The following is a 20,723-nucleotide window of genomic DNA, read 5'->3' as shown; positions in this document are numbered from 1 at the left end:
TCTGGAAATCCTGGGAATTTTGCCAAAGTTAACAGAATTGTGCCACCCTACCAACAAGTCACATTTTGCTGGCTTGTAAAGTGATGTGTTAGAATCCAGACACCATAAGATGTTTCATTTAAATGCAACATGCACTCAGAATGAGTCTCCGGGTTGGGAAAATTGTGAGGCGAATACCCAAGTAATCTGAACTGGAACAAACATTACAGTAACAGGTGCAAAAACAAAATCAAACTAACTGATTGGATTAACTTAGAAAATGTATGTTATTTATCTTTGTGTAGCATAAGGTTAATCAATCAATCAAAGTAAATGCACAAACAAAGATATTGAAACAAACCATTTTTTAAAAATCTACCAGCAATCCAGCATGCTGGGAAATACGATAATGATGGGTGTGATAATTCTCTGGCAACTACTCTGTTGGAAATTCTTGCATTCAGCATGCCAATTGCACGCTCCCTCAAAACGTGAGACAACAGTGGCATGGTGTTGTGTGACAAAACATTTCAGAGGCCTTTATTGTCCTCAGCTCAAGTTGCACCTGTGTAATGATCATGCTGATTAATCAGCTTCTTGATATGCCACACCCGTCTGGTGGATGAATTGCCTTGGCAAAGGAGAAATACTCACTAACAGGGATGTAAACAAGTTTGCTCACAACATTTGAGAGAAATAAGCTTGTTGTGGATAAGGAACATTTTTTATATATTTTATATCAGCTCATGTAACATGGGACCAACACTTTACATTTTGCGTTTATATTTTTATTCAGTACATACAGTGCATTCTTGGGTATGACGCTACAAGCTTGGCACACATGTATTTGGGGAGTTTCTCTCATTCTTCTGTGCAGATCCTCTTAAACTCTGGAACCTTCGCAGCAGTCTGAGGTCCTAAGCGCTCTGGAGCAGATTTTCATCAAGGATCTCTCTGTACTTTTCTACGTTCATCTTTCCCTCGATCCCGACTAGTCTCCCAGTCCCTGCTGCTGAAAAATATCCCCACAGCATGACGCTTCCACCACCATGCTTCACCGTAGGGATGGTGCCAGGTTACCTCCAGACATGACGCTTGGCATTCAGGCCAAGTTCAATCTTGATTTCATCAGACCAGAGAATCTTGTTTCTCATGGTCTGAGAGTCTTTAGGTGGATTTTGGCAAACTCCAAGCGGGCTGTCATCGTCCTTTTACTGAGGAGTGGCTTCCGTCTGGTCACTCTACCATAAAGGCCTGATTGGTGCAGAGACGGCTGTCCTTCTGGAAGGTTCTCCCATCTCCACAGAGGAACTCTGGAGCATTGTCAGAGTGACTATCGGCTTCTTGGTCACCTCACTGACCAAGGCCCTTCTCCCCCATTACTCATTTTGGCCGGGCGTCCAGTGGTTCCAACAAACTTCTTCCATTTCAGAATGATGGCGGCCACTATGTTCTTGGGGAGCTTCAATGCTGCAGACATTTTTTGGTTCACCTTCCAACAGGACAACGACCCTAAGCACACAGCCAAGGCAATGCAGTAGTGGCTTCGGGACAAGTCTCTGAATGTCCTCGAGTGGCCCAGCCAGAGCTGCAATGATCTGCAATGAGCTGCAATGATCAACAACCAATTTGATAGAGCTTGAAGAATTAAACAAATAATAATGTTCAAATAGTGTACAATCCAGGTGTGGAAAGCTCTTAGAGATTTACCCAGAAAGACTCACAGCTTTAAATCACTGCCAAAGGTGATTCTAACATGTATTGACAGAGGTGTGAATACTTATGTAAATAAGATATTTCTGTATTTAGTTTCAAAGAATTAACAAAAATGTCTAAAAACATATTTTCACTTTGTCATAATGGGGTATTGTGTGAAAATGGGTGAGAGAAAAACATATTTAATCCATTTTGAATTCAGGCTGTAACACAACAAAATGTGGAAAAAGTCAGGGAGTATGAATACGTTCTGAAGGCACTGTAGTTGGTGGTCCCGTGTGGCTCAGTTGGTAGAGCATGGTGTTTGCAACGCCAGGGTTGTGGGTTTGATTCCCACGGGGACCAGTACGGCAAAAATAAATAAAATGAAATGTATGTATTCACTACTGTAAATTGCTCTGGATTAGAGTGTCTGCTAAATGACTAAACTGTAAATTTAGTTGCAGGTGGGTGATGGTTCTAACCATCAAATCTTTAGTCTACCAGCAGGGTTTGAGACTGTACAAACAACCCCGTCAGTAAAGATAACACTCAATGGTGATATGATGTCATTGACTGGCAGCTGGCAGTGCTATGCGTATGTATGTATGTATGTATGTATGTATGTATGTATGTATGTATGTATGTATGTATGTATGTCTGTCTGTCTGTCTGTCTGTCTGTCTGTCTGTCTGTCGACGTGTTGGGGCAAAGGTCCCCTCTATCATTTGCTGTGAAAGGGTGTGGTAGCACTTTATAATACCTCCATATTATAAAGCATTTATAATGGATTAGAAAATAGTTTATTCATAATTTATTAATCATTACTCCCACATTTGTACATTTTGTAACCTAGTTATTTACAAATTCCCTTACAAAAATTAATTTGTTGCTGCAAACATCCCATTAGTTAGTGACAAATTTGATGCAAACTAGATAGTGTGCCACAAAATACTGCCAGGTTTGCCACTACTGGTGAATCTGCAGCAAACCTTTGGCAACAACAATATTTATTGCAACTAATGGCAAACATGCATAGTTAGCAATGTCATGTTTTATGGGATAGAGTGAAACACATTTTGTTGATACCAGTTTAATCTGTCAGTGCCACTGACTGACTGGCTAGCACTTAGCTAGTTAAGGTTAAGTATCATATTTTTGCACAATTCATGTGATAGTTAGCTGTCACGACTTCTGCCGAAGTCGGTTCCTCTCCTTGTTCGGGCGGTGTTCGGTGGTCGACGTCCACGGTCTTCTAGCCATCGCTGATCCATTTTCCATTTGTTTTGTCTTGTTTTCCCCACACACCTGGTTTTCATTCCCTCATTACGTGTTGTGTATTTAACCCTCTGTTCCCCCCCATGTCTTTGTGTGGTATTGTTTGTTTGTAAGTGCTTGTGCACATGTTGACTGGTGCACGTCGGGTTTTGTACCCAAGCTGTTATTTTCTTGATGCCGTTGGTTTGGAATTAAACTGCTCCAGCTATTACCTAGTTCAGCTCTCCTGCATCTGACTTCCCTGCCACCAGTTACGCACCCCTTACAGTTAGCTAACCAATGATTTGACTAAACACTTACACTACCGTTCAAAAGTTTGGGGTCACTTTGAAATGTCCTTGTTTTTGAAAGAAAAAAAATTAAATGTCCATTAAAATAACATCAAATTGATCACAGTGTAGACATTGTTAATGTTGTAAATGACTATTGTAGCTGGAAATGGCAGATTTGTAATGGAATATCTACATAGGTGTACAGAAGCCCATTATCAGCAACCATCACTCCTGTGTTCCAATGGCACGTTGTGTTAGCTAATCCAAGTTTATCATTTTAAAAGGCTAATTGATCATTAGAAAACCCTTTTGCAATTATGTTAGCACAGCTGGAAACTGTTGTTCTGATTAAATAAGCAATAAAACTGGCTATTTAGACTGGCTTTAGACTAGTTGAGTGTCTGGAGCATCAGCATTTGTGGATCGATTACAGGCTCAAAATGGCTAGAAACAAAGTACTTTCTTCTGAAACTCGTCAGTCTATTCTTGTTCTGAGAAATGAAGGCAATTCAATGTGAGAAATTGCCAAGAAACTGAAGATCTGGGACAACGCTGTGTACTACTCCCTTCACAGAACATCAGAAACAGGCTCTAACCAGAATAGAAAAGAGGAGTGGGAGGCCCCGGTGCACAACTGAGCAGCTTAACCGTATGCAAGAAGTGCCCATCAAGCCAATCTCTTGAGATTACCTCAACAAATTGATAACTAGAATGCCAAAGGTCTGCAAGGCTGTAATTGCTGCAAATGGAGGATTCTTTGACGAGAGCAAAGTTTGAAGGACACAATTATTATTTAAATTAAAAATCATTATTTATAACCTTGTCAACATCTTGACTATATTTCCTATTCATTTTGCAACTCATTTCATGTATGTTCTCATGGAAACAAGTACATTTCTAAGTGACCGCAAACTTTTGAACAGTACTGAATATTTTTAGGTGATTATGTTCTTTTTGTTTAATACCAATATAGATGTCAATATGCTAGTGTTACAGTTCAGTAGTATGTTAGCTAGCACGTGGTGTTGGAAGAGGCTGTATTGGGAGAAGGATGCATCAACAACCTGGACATATGTTTGTGGTGCACTCACTCAACACTCTTTTTGCAGTGATAAATGAGTGTATTGTCTTCAAGATTGTTAAGGTAAGTAAATGCATGTATTATTCTCATAAATGTAGCCCATACATTCATTATTTGTAACAATTAGATCTTTAATTGCTTTAAACTAGTAGGTAGCTGATCTTGATCATGTGTTGTTTGTTCTCTCTTTCTAGAAGCCATCCGTTACAATGCAGAAATACAGATTGAGGCCTTCAATCAAACTGAGGACAGAGAAATGTGTGTGCACCAGACAGGTCAAGGCTTCTTGCATGCATGGCTTAAAGATGTAAGTTACTCTAAAAAATGCTGGGTTGTTTTGATGACCCAATTGCTGGTTTGCAGGCATTGGGTCAATAGTTGGGTTGTTTTCTGTAAATACAGAAAGTTGTTGATGCTTGGTTATTAAGGTTGGGTTGTTAGTGCTGGGTTATTAAGGTTGGGTTATGGGTATTTGACCCAGCCAGTGGGTTAATTCTACCAGCGCATTAAGTCCACCAGAATACTTGCAAGTATTCCAGTTCTAGTGCGACTGAGTGACTGACGACTGGAAACCGGTGAACGTTATTTCGACAGATTTTGGCTGACTGAAAACCATGAAAACGGTAAGTAACAATTATTATGAATGATAAGTTTAATGGTCATTCAGGTTAAATAGGTTGTCTTATCACCATTTTTGTATATTTTTTATTTCACCTTTATTTAACCAGGTAAGTTTACAACTGCGACCTGGCCAAGATAAAGCAAAGCAGTGCGACACAAACAACAACACAGAGTTACACATCGAATAAACAAGCGTACAGTCAATAACACAATAGAAAAAAAGTCTCTATACAGTGTGTGCAAATGGCGTGAGGAGGTAAGGCAATAAATAGGCCATAGTAGCGAAGTAATTACAATTTAGCATATTAACACTGGAGTGATAGATGAGCAGATGGTGATATGCAAGTAGAAATACTGGTGTGCAAAAGAGCAGAAAAGTCAATAAAAACAATATGGGGATGAGGTAGGTAGATAGGGTGGGCTATTTACAGATGGGCTATGTACAGCTGCAGCGATTGGTTAGCTGCTCAGATAGCTGATGTTTAAAGTTAGTGAGGGAAATATAAGTCTCCAGCTTCAGTGATTGTTGCAATTCGTTCCAGTCATTGGCAGCAGAAAACTGGAAGGAAAGGCGGCCAAAGGAGGTGTTGGCTTTGGGGATGACCAGTGAGATATACCTGCTGGAGCGCGTGCTACGGGTGGGTGTTGTTATCGTGACCAGTGAGCTGAGATAAGGCGGAGCTTTACCTAGCATAGACTTATAGATGACCTGGAGCGAGTGGGTCTGGCGACGAATATGTAGTGAGGGCCAGCTGACTAGAGCATACAGGTCGCAGTGGTGGGTGGTATAAGGGGCTTTGTGTGGAATTGTTTTGCTTTTCCTGTCGTAGGTTTGGGTGGCGGTTTATTGTTTGGCTCTATTAGACAGGTGTATTTTCAAGGCTGTGTTCCAGATCATTTTGTGGACTGCTCATTCTGGTCCTGTGCCTGTTCATTTTTGAAGGACTCTGGAATAAACGCCTTCTGTTACACCATTTTAAAGACAAGACTCTCGTTAATCTAACCACACTGTCCGATTTCAAAAAGGCTTTACAACGAAAGCAAAACATTAGATTATGTCAGGAGAGTACCCAGCCAGAAATAATCACACACCCATTTTTCAAGCTAGCATATAATGTCACAAAAACCAAAACCACAGCTAAATGCAGCACTAACCTTTGATGATCTTCATCAGATGACACTCCTAGGACATTATGTTATACAATACATGCATGTTTTGTTCAATCAAGTTCATATTTATATCAAAACCCAGCTTTTTACATTAGCATGTGACGTTCAGAACTAGCATACCCACCAAAACTTCCGGTGAATTTACTTACATTTACATTACATTTACATTTAAGTCATTTAGCAGACGCTCTTATCCAGAGCGACTTACAAATTGGTGCATTCACCTTATGATATCCAGTGGAACAACCACTTTACAATAGTGCATCTGATTGACTCCGCTGTCCTGGCGTCGTGAGGGAGCTTGTTCCACCATTGGGGTGCCAGAGCAGCGAACAGTTTTGACTGGGCTGAGCGGGAACTGTGCTTCCTCAGAGGTAGGGAGGCGAGCAGGCCAGAGGTGGATGAACGCAGTGCCCTTGTTTGGGTGTAGGGCCTGATCAGAGCCTGAAGGTACGGAGGTGCCGTTGCCCTCACAGCTCCGTAGGCAAGCACCATGGTCTTGTAGCGGATGCGAGCTTCAACTGGAAGTCAGTGGAGAGAGCGGAGGAGCGGGGTGACGTGAGAGAACTTGGGAAGGTTGAACACCAGACGGGCTGCGGCGTTCTGGATGAGTTGTAGGGGTTTAATGGCACAGGCAGGGAGCCCAGCCAACAGCGAGTTGCAGTAATCCAGACGGGAGATGACAAGTGCCTGGATTAGGACCTGCACCGCTTCCTGTGTGAGGCAGGGTCGTACTCTGCGAATGTTGTAGAGCATGAACCTACAGGATCGGGTCACCGCCTTGATGTTAGTGGAGAACGACAGGGTGTTGTCCAGGATCACGCCAAGGTTCTTAGCACTCTGGGAGGAGGACACAAGGGAGTTGTCAACCGTGATGGCGAGATCATGGAACGGGCAGTCCTTCCCCGGGAGGAAGAGCAGCTCCGTCTTGCCGAGGTTCAGCTTGAGGTGGTGATCCGTCATCCACACTGATATGTCTGCCAGACATGCAGAGATGCGATTCGCCGCCTGGTTATCAGAAGGGGGAAAGGAGAAGATTAATTGTGTGTCGTCTGCATAGCAATGATAGGAGAGACCATGTGAGGATATGACAGAGCCAAGTGACTTGGTGTATAGCGAGAATAGGAGAGGGCTTAGAACAGAGCCCTGGGGGACACCAGTGGTGAGAGCGCGTGGTGCGGAGACAGATTCTCGCCACGCCACCTGGTAGGAGCGACCTGTCAGGTAGGACGCAATCCAAGCGTGGGCCGCGCCGGAGATGCCCAACTCGGAGAGGGTGGAGAGGAGGATCTGATGGTTCACAGTATCAAAGGCAGCAGATAGGTCTAGAAGGATGAGAGCAGAGGAGAGAGAGTTAGCTTTAGCAGTGCGGAGAGCCTCCGTGACACAGAGAAGAGCAGTCTCAGTTGAATGCCCAGTCTTGAAACCTGACTGATTAGGATCAAGAAGGTCATTCTGAGAGAGATAGCAGGAGAGCTGGCCAAGGACGGCACGTTCAAGAGTTTTGGAGAGAAAAGAAAGAAGGGATACTGGTCTGTAGTTGTTGACATCGGAGGGATCGAGTGTAGGTTTTTTCAGAAGGGGTGCAACTCTCGCTCTCTTGAAGACGGAAGGGACGTAGCCAGCGGTCAAGGATGAGTTGATGAGCGAGGTGAGGTAGGGGAGAAGGTCTCCGGAAATGGTCTGGAGAAGAGAGGAGGGGATAGGGTCAAGTGGGCAGGTTGTTGGGCGGCCGGCCATCACAAGACGCGAGATTTCATCTGGAGAGAGAGGGGAGAAAGAGGTCAAAGCACAGGGTAGGGCAGTGTGAGCAGGACCAGCGGTGTCGTTTGACTTAGCAAACGAGGATCGGATATCGTCAACCTTCTTTTCAAAATGGTTGACGAAGTAATCCGCAGAGAGGGAGGGGGGGAGGATTCAGGAGGGAGGAGAAGGTAGCAAAGAGCTTCCTAGGGTTAGAGGCAGATGCTTGGAATTTAGAGTGGTAGAAAGTGGCTTTAGCTGCAGAGACAGAAGAGGAGAATGTAGAGAGGAGGGAGTGAAAGGATGCCAGGTCCGCAGGGAGGCGAGTTTTCCTCCATTTCCGCTCGGCTGCCCGGAGCCCTGTTCTGTGAGCTCGCAGTGAGTCATCGAGCCACGGAGCAGGAGGGGAGGACCGAGCCGGCCTGGAGGATAGGGGACAGAGAAAATCAAAGGATGCAGAAAGGGAGGAGAGGAGGGTTGAGGAGGCAGAATCAGGAGATAGGTTGGAGAAGGTTTGAGCAGAGGGAAGAGATGATAGGATGGAAGAGGAGAGAGTAGCGGGAGAGAGAGAGCGAAGGTTGGGACGGCGCAATACCATCCGAGTAGGGGCAGAGTGAGAAGTGTTGGATGAGAGCGAGAGGGAAAAGCATACAAGGTAGTGGTCGGAGACTTGGAGGGGAGTTGCAATGAGATTAGTGGAAGAACAGCATCTAGTAAAGATGAGGTCAAGTGTATTGCCTGCCTTGTGAGTAGGGGGGGAAGGTGAGAGGGTGAGGTCAAAAGAGGAGAGGAGTGGAAAGAAGGAGGCAGAGAGGAATGAGTCAAAGGTAGACGTGGGGAGGTTAAAGTCACCCAGAACTGTGAGAGGTGAGCCATCCTCAGGAAAGGAACTTATCAAGGCGTAAAGCTTGATTAACGATTAACGTTCACAAAATACATAACAATTATTTTAAGAATTATAGATACAGAACTCCTTTATGCAATCGCGGTGTCAGATTTTAAAATAGCTTTTCGGCAAAAGCACATTTTGCAATATTCTGAGTACATAGCCCAGCCATCACGGCTAGCTAATTTGACACCCACCAAATTTGGCCCTCACCAAACTCAGATTTACTATAAAAAAAATTGGATTACCTTTGCTGTTCTTCATCAGAATGCACTCCCAGGACTTCTACTTTACACCCAATGTTGTTTTGGTTCCAAATAATCCATAGTTATATCCAAATAGCGGCGTTTTGTTCTTGCGTTCAAGACACTATCCGAAGGGTGACGCGCCGGCGCGTATCGTGACAAATAAATTCAAAATATCCCATTACCGTACTTCGAAGCATGTCAAACGCTGTTTAAAATCTATTTTTATGCGTTTTTTCTCGTAAAATAGCGATAATATTCCGACCGGGAGACGTCGTTTTCGTTCAAAGACTGAAAATGTAAAATGGACTCTTCACGTGCACGCCCGTTTCATTGTTCTCAGATCGACCACTATCCAAATGCGCTACTGTTTTTCAGCCAGGGACTGCAGTCATCATTCCCCGTTCTGACGCCTTCTGAGAGCCTATGGGAGCCTTAGAAAATGTCACGTTACAGCAGAGATCCTCTGATTTCGATAAAGAGGCTATAGAAGGCCAAGAAATGGTCAGAGAGGGCACTTCCTGTATAGAATCTTCTCAGGTTTTGGCCTGCCATATGAGTTCTGTTATACTCACAGACAGGGTGTTTTCTATCCAAATCAAACAATTATATGCATATTGTAGTTTCTGGGCAGGAGTAATAACCAGATTAAATTGGGTACGTTTTTCATCCGGCCGTGAAAATACTGCCCCCTATCCTAAACAAGTTAACATAGTAAGCAAAAACCTGATCTAATTTGCATATTCATACTGAGTTTCCGCAAGTTTACTGCAATAGTTTGCCACAAAACTAATTTGCATGTGAAAATATGAGCTTACCACAAATTTGCGTCAAATTTGCCAAAGGTTTGCCACAACTGTTTGCCAGAAGCCTGTTTTTTCGGTAAGGGTTTATAAAACAACTTTTAAAGTATTTAATCATGATTCTTAAGATCATTGATAAGATGTTTAATATAGGTCCTTATAGACCATTTACTAATCATTAGTTAAGTATTTTCGTGTGGCCTCATCTGAAGTGTGGGCTATTTATACTTTATAAATACTTTATCAAATCAAATTCTATTTGTCACATACACATGGTTAGCAGATGTTAATGCGAGTGTAGCGAAATGCTTGTGCTTCTAGTTCCGACCATGCAGTAATATCTAACAAGTAATCTAACAATTTCACAACTACCTTATACACACAAGTGTAAAGGAATTAATAAGAATATGTACATAAAAATATATGGATGAGCGTTGGCCGAACGGCATAGGCAAGATGCAGTAGATGGTATAGAGTACAGTATATACATATGAGATGATTAATGTAGGTTATGTAAACATTATATAAAGTGGCATTGTTTAAAGTGACTAGTGATACATTTATTACATCCAATTGTTTATTATTAAAGTGGCTAGAGATTTGAGTCACTATGTTGGCAGCAGCCACTCAATGTTAGTGATAAATGTTTTGAGCGACCAGTGTAATTTCTCACAAAAAGATGCACATTCCCGTACCAGATGCTCCTTAAGGACTCAAAATAGCCTAGAACATATCAATGTTCAAATAATAAGCACACAACACAGGATGTTAAAGGAAATATATTCAACATTTTATTAACAAAAACTGTTGTGAAACCACTGTTGCAAGGAGTTGAGGAAGAGTTCTAATGTGAATGTTTTGCTAGTGTTGTCAACATCGCGACAGCAAACTAACCATAAAACAGGAAGATGCAGCCTACACATAACAGCTGGCCGGACCGGACAGGTTCCCTCTAGTGGATATTTATTCCTTCATCACTACTGTTATGGGCTTGAGGTGGGGGTAGGTGCCTTTGCTTTTGGGTGGAGTCCTCGCAGCAAACCACAACTCCCAATTTCTAACACGTATGGGGCTCTCTTGTAAAAGAGATTTTTAATCTCAATGTTTTTAATAAAGGTTAAATAAAAGTAAGGACCCATAATTTAGTCATGCAGCTGACCAAGATGCACCAGATTTTATTTCTGGGTTAACTGATATTAGACTGCTCTAAGGTGTGACTGTAATCCACACTTTGGTTTTGGTAGAAAAGTCACTGCCAAGAAATGCTTATGTTACTTTACTCAGCATAGAGTGTGTTTGAAGTTACTGTTTTGGAATAAAATGTTTAAAATATTTTCTTTAACATTCTCTGTGTGCTTATTGTTTAACCATTGATAGGATCTAGGTCATTTTGAGACCTTAAGGAACATCAGGTACTGTTGGAATGTCCATCTGTCCATCTTTTTGTGAGAAATTACACTGGTCACTCAAAACATTTAGAAATGATTCATAAAGTATATATACACCCCACACTTTAGGATGATAACATCTAAGTGATTAGTAAATGGTTTATAAGGACCTACATGAATCATCTTATGAATGGAGTAATGATTAATAAATTATGAATAAACTATTAACTAATCCATTCTGAATGCTTCATGTGGAGCTATTATGAAGTGTTAGCGGGGGGTGGATCATGTGACCAAATCACTCAAATGACTGATGATGACCGTTCACCACACACGGAGGGACTTTCCCACTGCCCCTCACCCACAAACACCCTGCCTCTGGACCCCTTGATCCAAATCTCACGCTCCCTACGTCCTCACGCACCCTACGTCCTCACGCACCCTAACTCCTCACGCACCCTAACTCCTCACGCACCCTAACTCCTCACGCACCCTAACACGGGGCAGTGTGTCCTTCGCAACCGATTCCCACTTGCCGAGCACTGCTGTCCTGCAGTAGGGAGTGGGAAGTAGCCAGATAGTGTAGCTAATACCAGGCCAAGGTGACAGCTAAAGCACATTTTAATTTTGTAGTCCGATAACTTCTGCAGCCAAGTTTCAAATTCTCGCGGAAGTTTCTAGAAACAATGTCTGCCTCAGGAAATCACCAAAACAATCCAGGCGGTGTCATAAAAATCCCCAAACATCCTGCTGCGCCCTTCTGTTACCATCAACCCGCCTACCTGGCTATGACACACAGCGGGTTAGTTATCCTGAGTGGTGCAATAGCCATGTTACTGTACACCCGGCTAGAACAGGATATGGACCTAAAAACAATGTCTACACTACTGTATTGTCCTGGATGGAAACAAGTATGACACTGTACTCGCATATGCGAACTCCGTTACCTCCATTACCTGGAAATAATGTCAATGGGTCAGGATATGTCACTTGTGCATCCAACTGTATACTGCAGTCCTAGGTTAAAATAAGGATGATACTGTAAACTGCTAATCCATTTCAGTCACTACTAGTGAATGTAAATAACACAATTCTATACTTCATGATATAGTGCTCAATGCTCATCATGCAAATACTGTAAAATGATCCATTTTGCTATTCTTATCCATATTCAAGACTAATTATGTAAGAGATTTGTCATATGATAAGAAGACAACGTATTCGTCTTTTCTAGGTGTTGTGTCTGGGGTGGGGCAATCCCATGAGGCATTACACCTGATTAAGTCATTACCCAGGATCCCTAGCAGGTGGACACCGGTAGGTGAAGGAGATAAATATTTAGTAAACGGCTTACGGGACACGTGCAGCCGGAACCCAGTCTTCCAGCAAAAGGACCAATTAGTATCAAAGACTAACCAGTGACACTTGAACATCAGTTAAGGTTAAACGTGTTAAAATTGTTTGTAGTGGAAATTAATCTGGAGAGAGAGAAGACAGAAGAAGAGTGTGTGTGTGATAGAGAGTGTTAGCGACTCTCATTTGAATTTGGTTAACTACACTGTGTCAGTCAGCATACAGTGCAGTGCAGTACAGGACAGATCCTGGTGACCTCCCTAAATGCCAGTCTAAGAGTCTCCCTGGCCCTGACTAGAGCTAACAAACCTCTGGGACATCTCTCAGGCCTTGCCCTGGCCCTGACTGGAGCTAGCCAACCTCTGGGCCATCTCTCAGGCCTTGCCCTGGCCCTGACTGGAGCAAGCTAACCTCTGGACCATCTGTCAGACTTTGCTCTGGCCTTGCCCTGGCCCTGACTGGAGCTAGCCAACTTCTGGACCATATTTTAAGACTGGCCCTGGTCCTGGCCCTGACTCACTCCTACACCACATCCAGCAGCATGGAGCAGCGTGGAAGGATTCGCTTTGCTGAAGCCAAGAAACAACCCGGCCTGACCATCACACAGTCACTGATTAGGGAGCCATGCTCCTACTGAGGTCGAGGTCCACCCACACACTACACACAAATACGCTCACACACACAGCCTACAGTATTTAACTGACCTAGTTTAAGCCTAGTAGAGTCAGTACAGTGAATTACATGGGGGTTATTTAGGGAGGGAGGATGCCATTTTGATTCCTGTCCATACACTTAGTTCACTCAACCTAATCCTGTGATGATAAAATCTGAAAGGGCCGAGCATAGAGCCTTGGGGGACGCCTGCCATTATGACTCAATGGGATGCAGGCAGGAGGTAGCCCACCCATGAATACCCCCTCTCTCTTTAGCTTCCTACATTCACTCCCACAAGGACCCACAATGATGTCCTTTGCTTCCTCGGCTGACTGAGACAGGCTCGCTGAGGCGGCCCCTGGTGATGCTGAAAGCCCTGTGGGAGGCAGTGTGTGTGTGTGTGTGTGTGTGTGTGTGTGTGTGTGTGTGTGTGTGTGTGTGTGTGTGGTGGGGGCGGGAGCCTGCATTAATACCGCGCAGCCGCTCTGCACGTGCCCAGCTCACGGCCTGCCAGTGGCCACACAAAGGGGGATGATGTCATGCTTAGCCAATAACAAAGGATTCTGGGGCCGTGTGGCCCTCCCCCATGTCACCTGGCTAGTTCCAGCTTTATCCAGCCTAGCATTAAATCGGCAGCATTATCCTCTTTACTGTGGTGGAGAGAATACCAACAGCTAGCCAGCAACAGGGCAACACGGAGAAGACAGAGAGAGAAAAGAGGGGCAGAGAGAAAGAGATGAAACAGAGAACAGGCTCAGAATGTTAGGGATCAATGAAAGAAATCCATCTGAATATATGCATATTCGTCTCCGTTTCAGCACCAATTGGTAGCTACTCTGATCTTGTAGATTATTTAGGGTTAGGAAAGTATTTCTGAACCATAAACAGGTTTGGAGAGCCTTTACGCTCGAAATAAAGAAAACAATGGTTTGGTTCATTCTGAAAATTGCTACATTCAGTTCTTTAAAACCTCTTAGATGTAAAGGGGACCTGCGTGTTTCTGGTACCGGTTCCGACCGACATTTTCACTTCCTCATCTATCCGTGGATACCATAGATCGAAATGGCTCGCATTGAGTGATATCCCTGGTTCCCAAGGACACAGTAGTATTTTCTTCTGAGCCTGTGTGACGTAGGATGTGAAATCTGAAACCACTTGAAGCTGGGATGTCCCTCCTTCCATTTCATTCGCTCTGTCACAGCCACTGACAAAGCACATGCCTGCAATCATCACGGTAGCACATTCAGAGATAGATTTATAGCCATTAATCTAAAAATAATTCATAGATTTTAAACAAACAACAGTTTCTGTTTGTCATAGATGGACAGGATTAATATGAGATGGAAGGAGAGTTCCTAATGAGTTCAGGAAGCCAAGCTAGAGCTCTGTGAGACGTTTACAGCAATGGGGGCAGATGCTTTGATCAACAGAGAACTTTAGAAAATATGCACATTTTCTCTAACACTAAACATAGAAATATGTATTTAACAGTTATAAAGTCATTTTATAATTTGATTATGCTATATTTAGAAAGCATCTAAGTAATTTCAAGCCTTATTAATACAGCTTTGTATTGTATTGAGCTTGTGTCCTAAAAAGTGACTACACCTCAGCAATTTATAACTATTTTTACCAGGAAGGTGAGATTTCTACCATTCTTTGAGTACTCAGCATTACTAGTTATTTTTTATGGCCCTCTCATGATAAACAATTACTTTTGGGGATTAAGTAGATAACATTTTCGATTACATTTAGTTAGATTGAACTGTTTAACCCATGGTAATACTGGAAGATTAGTGTACATCTGTGGTGGAAAAAGTACCCAATTGTCATACTTGAGTAAAAGTAAAGATACCTTAATAGAAAAGGGAAAGTCACCCAGTAAAATCCTACTTGAGTAAAAGTCTAAAATTATTTTGTTTTAAATACAACTAAGTATCAAAAGTAAATGTAATTGCTCAAATATACTTAAGTATTAAAAGTAAAAGTATAAATAATTTCAAATTCCATATAATTAAGCAAACAAGACGGATAGCCAGGGGGAGGCTCCAACACTCAGACATCATTTACAAATGAAGCATTTGTGTTTAGTGAGTCCACCAGATCAGAGGCAGTAGAGACGACCAGGGATGTTCTCTGTTTAGTGAGTCCACCAGATCAGATGCAGTAAGGGTGACCAGGGATGTTCTCTGTTTAGTGAGTCCACCAGATCAGATGCAGTAGGGATGACCAGGGATGTTCTCTGTTTAGTGAGTCCACCAGATCAGATGCAGTAGGGATGACTAGGGATGCTCTCTGTTTAGTGAGTCCACCAGATCAGATGCAGTAGGGATGACCTCTGTTTAGTGAGTCCACCAGATCAGATGCAGTAGGGATGACTAGGGATGCTCTCTGTTTAGTGAGTCCACCAGATCAGATGCAGTAGGGATGACTAGGTATGCTCTCTGTTTAGTGAGTCCACCAGATCAGATGCAGTAGGGATGACCAGGGATGTTCTCTGTTTAGTGAGTCCACCAGATCAGAGGCAGTAGGGATGACCAGGGATGTTCTCTGTTTAGTGAGTCCACCAGATCAGATGCAGTAGGGATGACCAGGGATGTTCTCTGTTTAGTGAGTCCACCAGATCAGATGCAGTAGGGATGACCAGGGATGTTCTCTGTTTAGTGAGTCCTCCAGATCAGAGGCAGTAGGGATGACCAGGGATGTTCTCTTGATAAGTGAGTGAATTAGACCATTTTCCTGTCCTGCTAAGCATTCAAAATGTAACGAGTACTTTTCGGTGTCAGGGAAAATGCATGGAGAAAAAAGTACACAATTTTCTTTTAGTGAAGTAAAAGTAAAAGTTGTCAAAAATATAAATAGCAAAGTAAAGTACAGATACCCCAAAAAATGACTCAAGTAGTACTTTTAAGTATTTTTACTTAAGTACTTTAGACCACTGGTGTACATATAATTATAATAGGGAAAATAGTGTACAATAGTAGGCTGTACCCTCGTCTATTGCCTGCACTAACCACGGAACTGTGTGGTGACACAGCTAAATATTGTACCATGCGAGTTCAAACTGTCACGGCATGGTCTGCGCTCCATTATGATTTAATTCAACTTTTTTTTCTTATTATCAACTGTTACTAATGATCCTCAGCAACGACCACATGGCCGTGCCAGCGTTTTCAGAGGAAGCAAATGAAGGTAAACTAAACAATGTCATTAAATTAAATGATAACGTAGGCTATACCAACTGAAGAAAACGAACAGTAAATTGGCAGTTGAATTGTGTTATTTGGCCTACTGACGGTCGATACTGATAGTGACTAATATTTAACAATAGCACTTATCAAATTCTTACCAAGTACATTACAGTGGATGGAGAAGGTGTTATTTTTATTAAGCCAACCTCTGGGCCATCTCTAAGTAGAAGCTTACTCCACTTGGAACGGGTAGGTTCGCTAGAACTTACTCACAGTTTCCTCGTGCGTAAATGTGGTGGAATTACTGGGGAATTAAGTCAAGGTCAGAATACGGCGTATTCAGAACAAATAGCAGGTGAATAGCAAGCTATTTACTTGCACTTAACTCGGATCAGAATCGGGCCCTAAATGATTATGTTAACCTGGGGTGTAATCATTACTCCAAACAGTTGCATTTTCCTTCCATTTTGCAACGAAAACTAACGCTTCTATTGGACATTTTCAGCAAACAGGGACGGGGGACCTACCTGAATCTGTCCAATAGAAGCGTTAGTTTTCATTGCACAATGGAACGTTTTGCAAATGTTTGGAGTAATGATTACACCCCAGGGTTGGGGCCAATTCCACTTAAATTCCAGTCAATTCAGAATGTAGTCTGAAATTCCAATTATCTTTAATGCTTTTCAATTAGGAAAAGTTTGAATTGGGTTCACTTTCTGAAATTGGAATTGAACCCAGCCCTGATGTTAACCAGTTCTAGCCTTCCGACCAGTCCAAAGCCTCTACACACTGACTGGGAGACATTAGTCACTGGTCTATTAAAAGAAGAGTTGTGCAACAGCATTCTGCTCAGGGTAATAATGACTCTAACCTTACCAGGGAAGAAAATACTGGTATGATGCATATTTCAATCAGAGAGAGAGAAGAAAGAGAAAGAGAAAAAGAGAGAGAGAATGCCAAGCTTCTCCAGCCAGCTAAAGATGTCTTTCAATCCCAGGGAGCAAATACATATATTCATTAAGTTGAATAAAGGTCTAAGGCGCTGCTGCGTCCACTCATGTAGAGCGGGTTAGACACCTCTACATCTCACTGAGGGTGGATGGGTAGTTATATTTACAGGCTGAGTTTGAAGGACTGACTCCAAGTGCTAAATCATGAATATAAGCAGCTAGGGGGGAAGGACCGAATGAGACGGAGCACGAGCCACACACATACATGACAGGTCAGGCATCCAGGGCCCGCTGGTTCACATCAGGAAGTAGACGACTGGCTTTTATGACTCGCCACTCAAACTGTGTGTCACACCTAAAAAATTCCCCCAAATGTTTCCGTCACCACGATACTAAGAGCATGTGTCATCCATATCTTATAGCATCACAGAATCAATGCTGTGGTCGTGTTCTTTGGCATTACAGGTGTAATTACATTCAAATTGCGCCACTGTAACATTGTTTCTGTCTTGTTGGTGCTGTGGGAAGGAAGATGTAATTTCCACAGCTCTGTTGAGAAGGATTTACCCATCATGTAAAATTACTGGATAGAGCGCACACACACACACACACACACACACACACACACACACACACACACACACACACACACACACACACACACACACACACACACGCATTCACGCACACACATGCACGCACACAGACAAACAACCAACCTCCAGTTTCACACAGCGACTAAAAATACAGGATTGGCGTAGCATGCCATGGCTGGGCCATGGAAAAAAGGCTGTCATATTAGGAGCAGAAGTCATGGAAAACGGGAGGATTCGGTTTCATTGCAATAAACCTACAGTATGACCGCCTGCCTGCCAGCCAGCCTGCCTGCCTGCCAGCCAAATATAGCACCCAATAAACCTACAGTATGACCGCCTGGCTGCCTGCCTGCCTGCCAAATATAGCACCCAATAAACCTACAGTATGACCGCCTGGCTGCCTGCCTGCCTGCCAAATATAGCACCCAATAAACCTACAGTATGACCGCCTGCCTGCCTGCCTGCCTGCCTGCCTGCCTGCCTGCCAAATATAGCACCCAATAAACCTACAGTATGACCGCCTGGCTGCCTGCCTGCCTGCCAAATATAGCACCCAATAAACCTACAGTATGACCGCCTGGCTGCCTGCCTGCCTGCCAAATATAGCACCCAATAAACCTACAGTATGACCGCCTGCCAGCCTGCCTGCCTGCCTGACAGCCTGCCTGCCTGCCTGCCAAATATAGCACCCAATAAACCTACAGTATGACCGCCTGGCTGCCTGCCTGCCTGCCAAATATAGCACCCAATAAACCTACAGTATGACCGCCTGCCAGCCTGCCTGCCAGCCTGCCTGCCTGCCTGCCAAATATAGCACCCAATAAACCTACAGTATGACCGCCAGCCAGCCTGCCTGCCTGCCTGCCTGCCAAATATAGCACCCAATAAACCTACAGTATGACCGCCTGCCAGCCTGCCTGCCGGCCTGTCTGCCTGCCTGCCAGCCTGCTTGCCAGCCTGCCAGCCAAATATAGCACCCAGAAATCCAGAGCAGAGTAGGAGCTAGCCAGAGAGACACAGACTGCCTACAGAACAGAACAGTACACAGACCTCTACCTGACACTGTTGCATAGAACAATAGCAGAGAATGTTCATGTCCTTAGGCTGCTTTTCTTCTCCCTCCCTTACAGTTATCAACATAGTGATCAATCCAAAAAGCATCTCTCACATCCAGGAAATAATCCTGAACTAATGACTGGTGCTGGTCTCCTGGAACACAGACATAGAATGCATAGAAATATAATCTAGATTCGATTTCTATGATAGAATGATACACTGTAGGCAGCCCCTTGGCCCTCATTACCAGCATGTTTTCCTGTTGTGATCTGTACAGTGTAACAGGTGAGCTGTTGAAAATATTTCTTCTTGAAGGACAATAAACTGTAACTTCCATCCAATCTCGAACTCTGACCCCTGACCTCTAACCCCTGTCCCCTTGACCTACCTTGACCTTGCCGTTGGGCTGTAGTAGCTCGGTGACGGACACCTTGTCCTGCTGCAGTCGCCTCTTCACCAGCTTGGAGCAGCACACGTTGACCGCCCCTTGTACATGGGATGCGTTGTACTCCGAGAACGTCCGGCTGTCAATCACCAGTAGACGACCCGCCCCCCTCTGGATCAGCCCCGCTAGGCGCTTGATGTCCATGGCGCTCCGCCTAGTTGGCCCCTTCTCCCCCGCCATGATGTCACAACGATGGGTAGCAACGAGGTCAGTGAGGAGTGGAGAGGATGGGGGGATGGATGGGGGGAGGGGTGGTGCTGAGGGGGGAGGGGTGGATGGATGGGGGGAGGGGTGGTGCTGAGGGTAGATGAGTGGATGGATGGGGGAGGGGTGGTGCTGAGGGGGGAGGGGTGGATGGATGGGGGGAGGGGTGGTGCTGAGGTTGTAGGGGTGGATGGATGGGGGAGGGGTGGTGCTGCAGTTGTAGGGGTGGTGCTGAGGTTGTAGGGGTGGATGGATGGGGAGGGGTGGTGCTGAGGGTGGATAGGTAGATGAGTGGAGAGAGGGAGTGGTGGAAGAGGAGAAGAGAGGATGTCAATGGAGGAGAGAAGCTACCGCTACTGTAACGGACCTCAGGAAAGCCATGGTGTCTGAGGAGAGAAGGAAGAGAGATTGAGTGACTGAGTGACTGAGTGAGTGAGTGGAGGCACTTTTCATGTAGATGGTTATAAGTCAAACATTCTAACCTGTATGTGAAAGATCCATCTAAAGTGAATCAGCATCTACACACTGTTCAAATTAAACGCTTTGTAACACTAGTGGCAATTGAGCTGTGACCAACTTTGAGACAAAACTTTGCTGGAGTTTTGAAACACATGGGTGTGAGGGTTATGAGACAGATTTAAGGTGTACTGAATCAATCATCCTGAGAAGTTATGAAACATGACATAGTGATGATTCACACCACACATGACATAGTGATGATTCACACCACACATGACATAGTGATGATTCACACCACACAGTAACCAAGTGGACAAAGTAGCCTACTGTCTTCCATGTTCCATCCTGTATGCCAGACCCTGGGCTGCTAATTAGAGCAACCTAAAACAAACTACAGCCATCAGTACCATAACCGCAATGTCAAGTGTAAAGTATTCTTACATTTGCAGTCTCTTTGCAGGCTTTACTCACCTCGCATATAAAAAACAACCAGAGTGCTAAACAAATATACAACATGTTAGGACTTCACAGGGGCTCTGGATCATCCCTGAGCTCAATCTGTTCTGAGATCTGATCTGAGGAATCTACTATGAGGACTATCAGGTGAAATTACAGCAATACACAGTGCCTTTATACACTGACTACAGCGCTGTA

The 20,723-nt window shown here is 43.9% G+C and overlaps 1 protein-coding gene across 1 annotated transcript in view; it reads right to left on the bottom strand.

Annotated features, from left to right (window-relative positions):
- The window catches only part of LOC115192771 (dual specificity protein phosphatase 8), a 99,536-nt gene extending 79,874 nt beyond the window's left edge, over window positions 1-19,662 (bottom strand). The window contains exon 1 of the mRNA XM_029751616.1: window positions 19,350-19,662. Within this exon, the coding sequence (XP_029607476.1) occupies window positions 19,350-19,586 (237 nt within the window). The 5' untranslated portion in view covers window positions 19,587-19,662. The remainder of the gene's footprint in view (window positions 1-19,349) is intronic.
- Between the last annotated feature and the right edge of the window lie 1,061 nt (window positions 19,663-20,723).

The sequence above is a fragment of the Salmo trutta genome, chromosome 4 (genome assembly GCF_901001165.1).
Source record: "Salmo trutta chromosome 4, fSalTru1.1, whole genome shotgun sequence".
NCBI classification, from domain to species: domain Eukaryota; kingdom Metazoa; phylum Chordata; class Actinopteri; order Salmoniformes; family Salmonidae; genus Salmo; species Salmo trutta.
The sequence above is the reverse complement of the archived record's forward strand: the minus strand, read 5'-3'. Positions and strand labels throughout refer to the sequence as shown.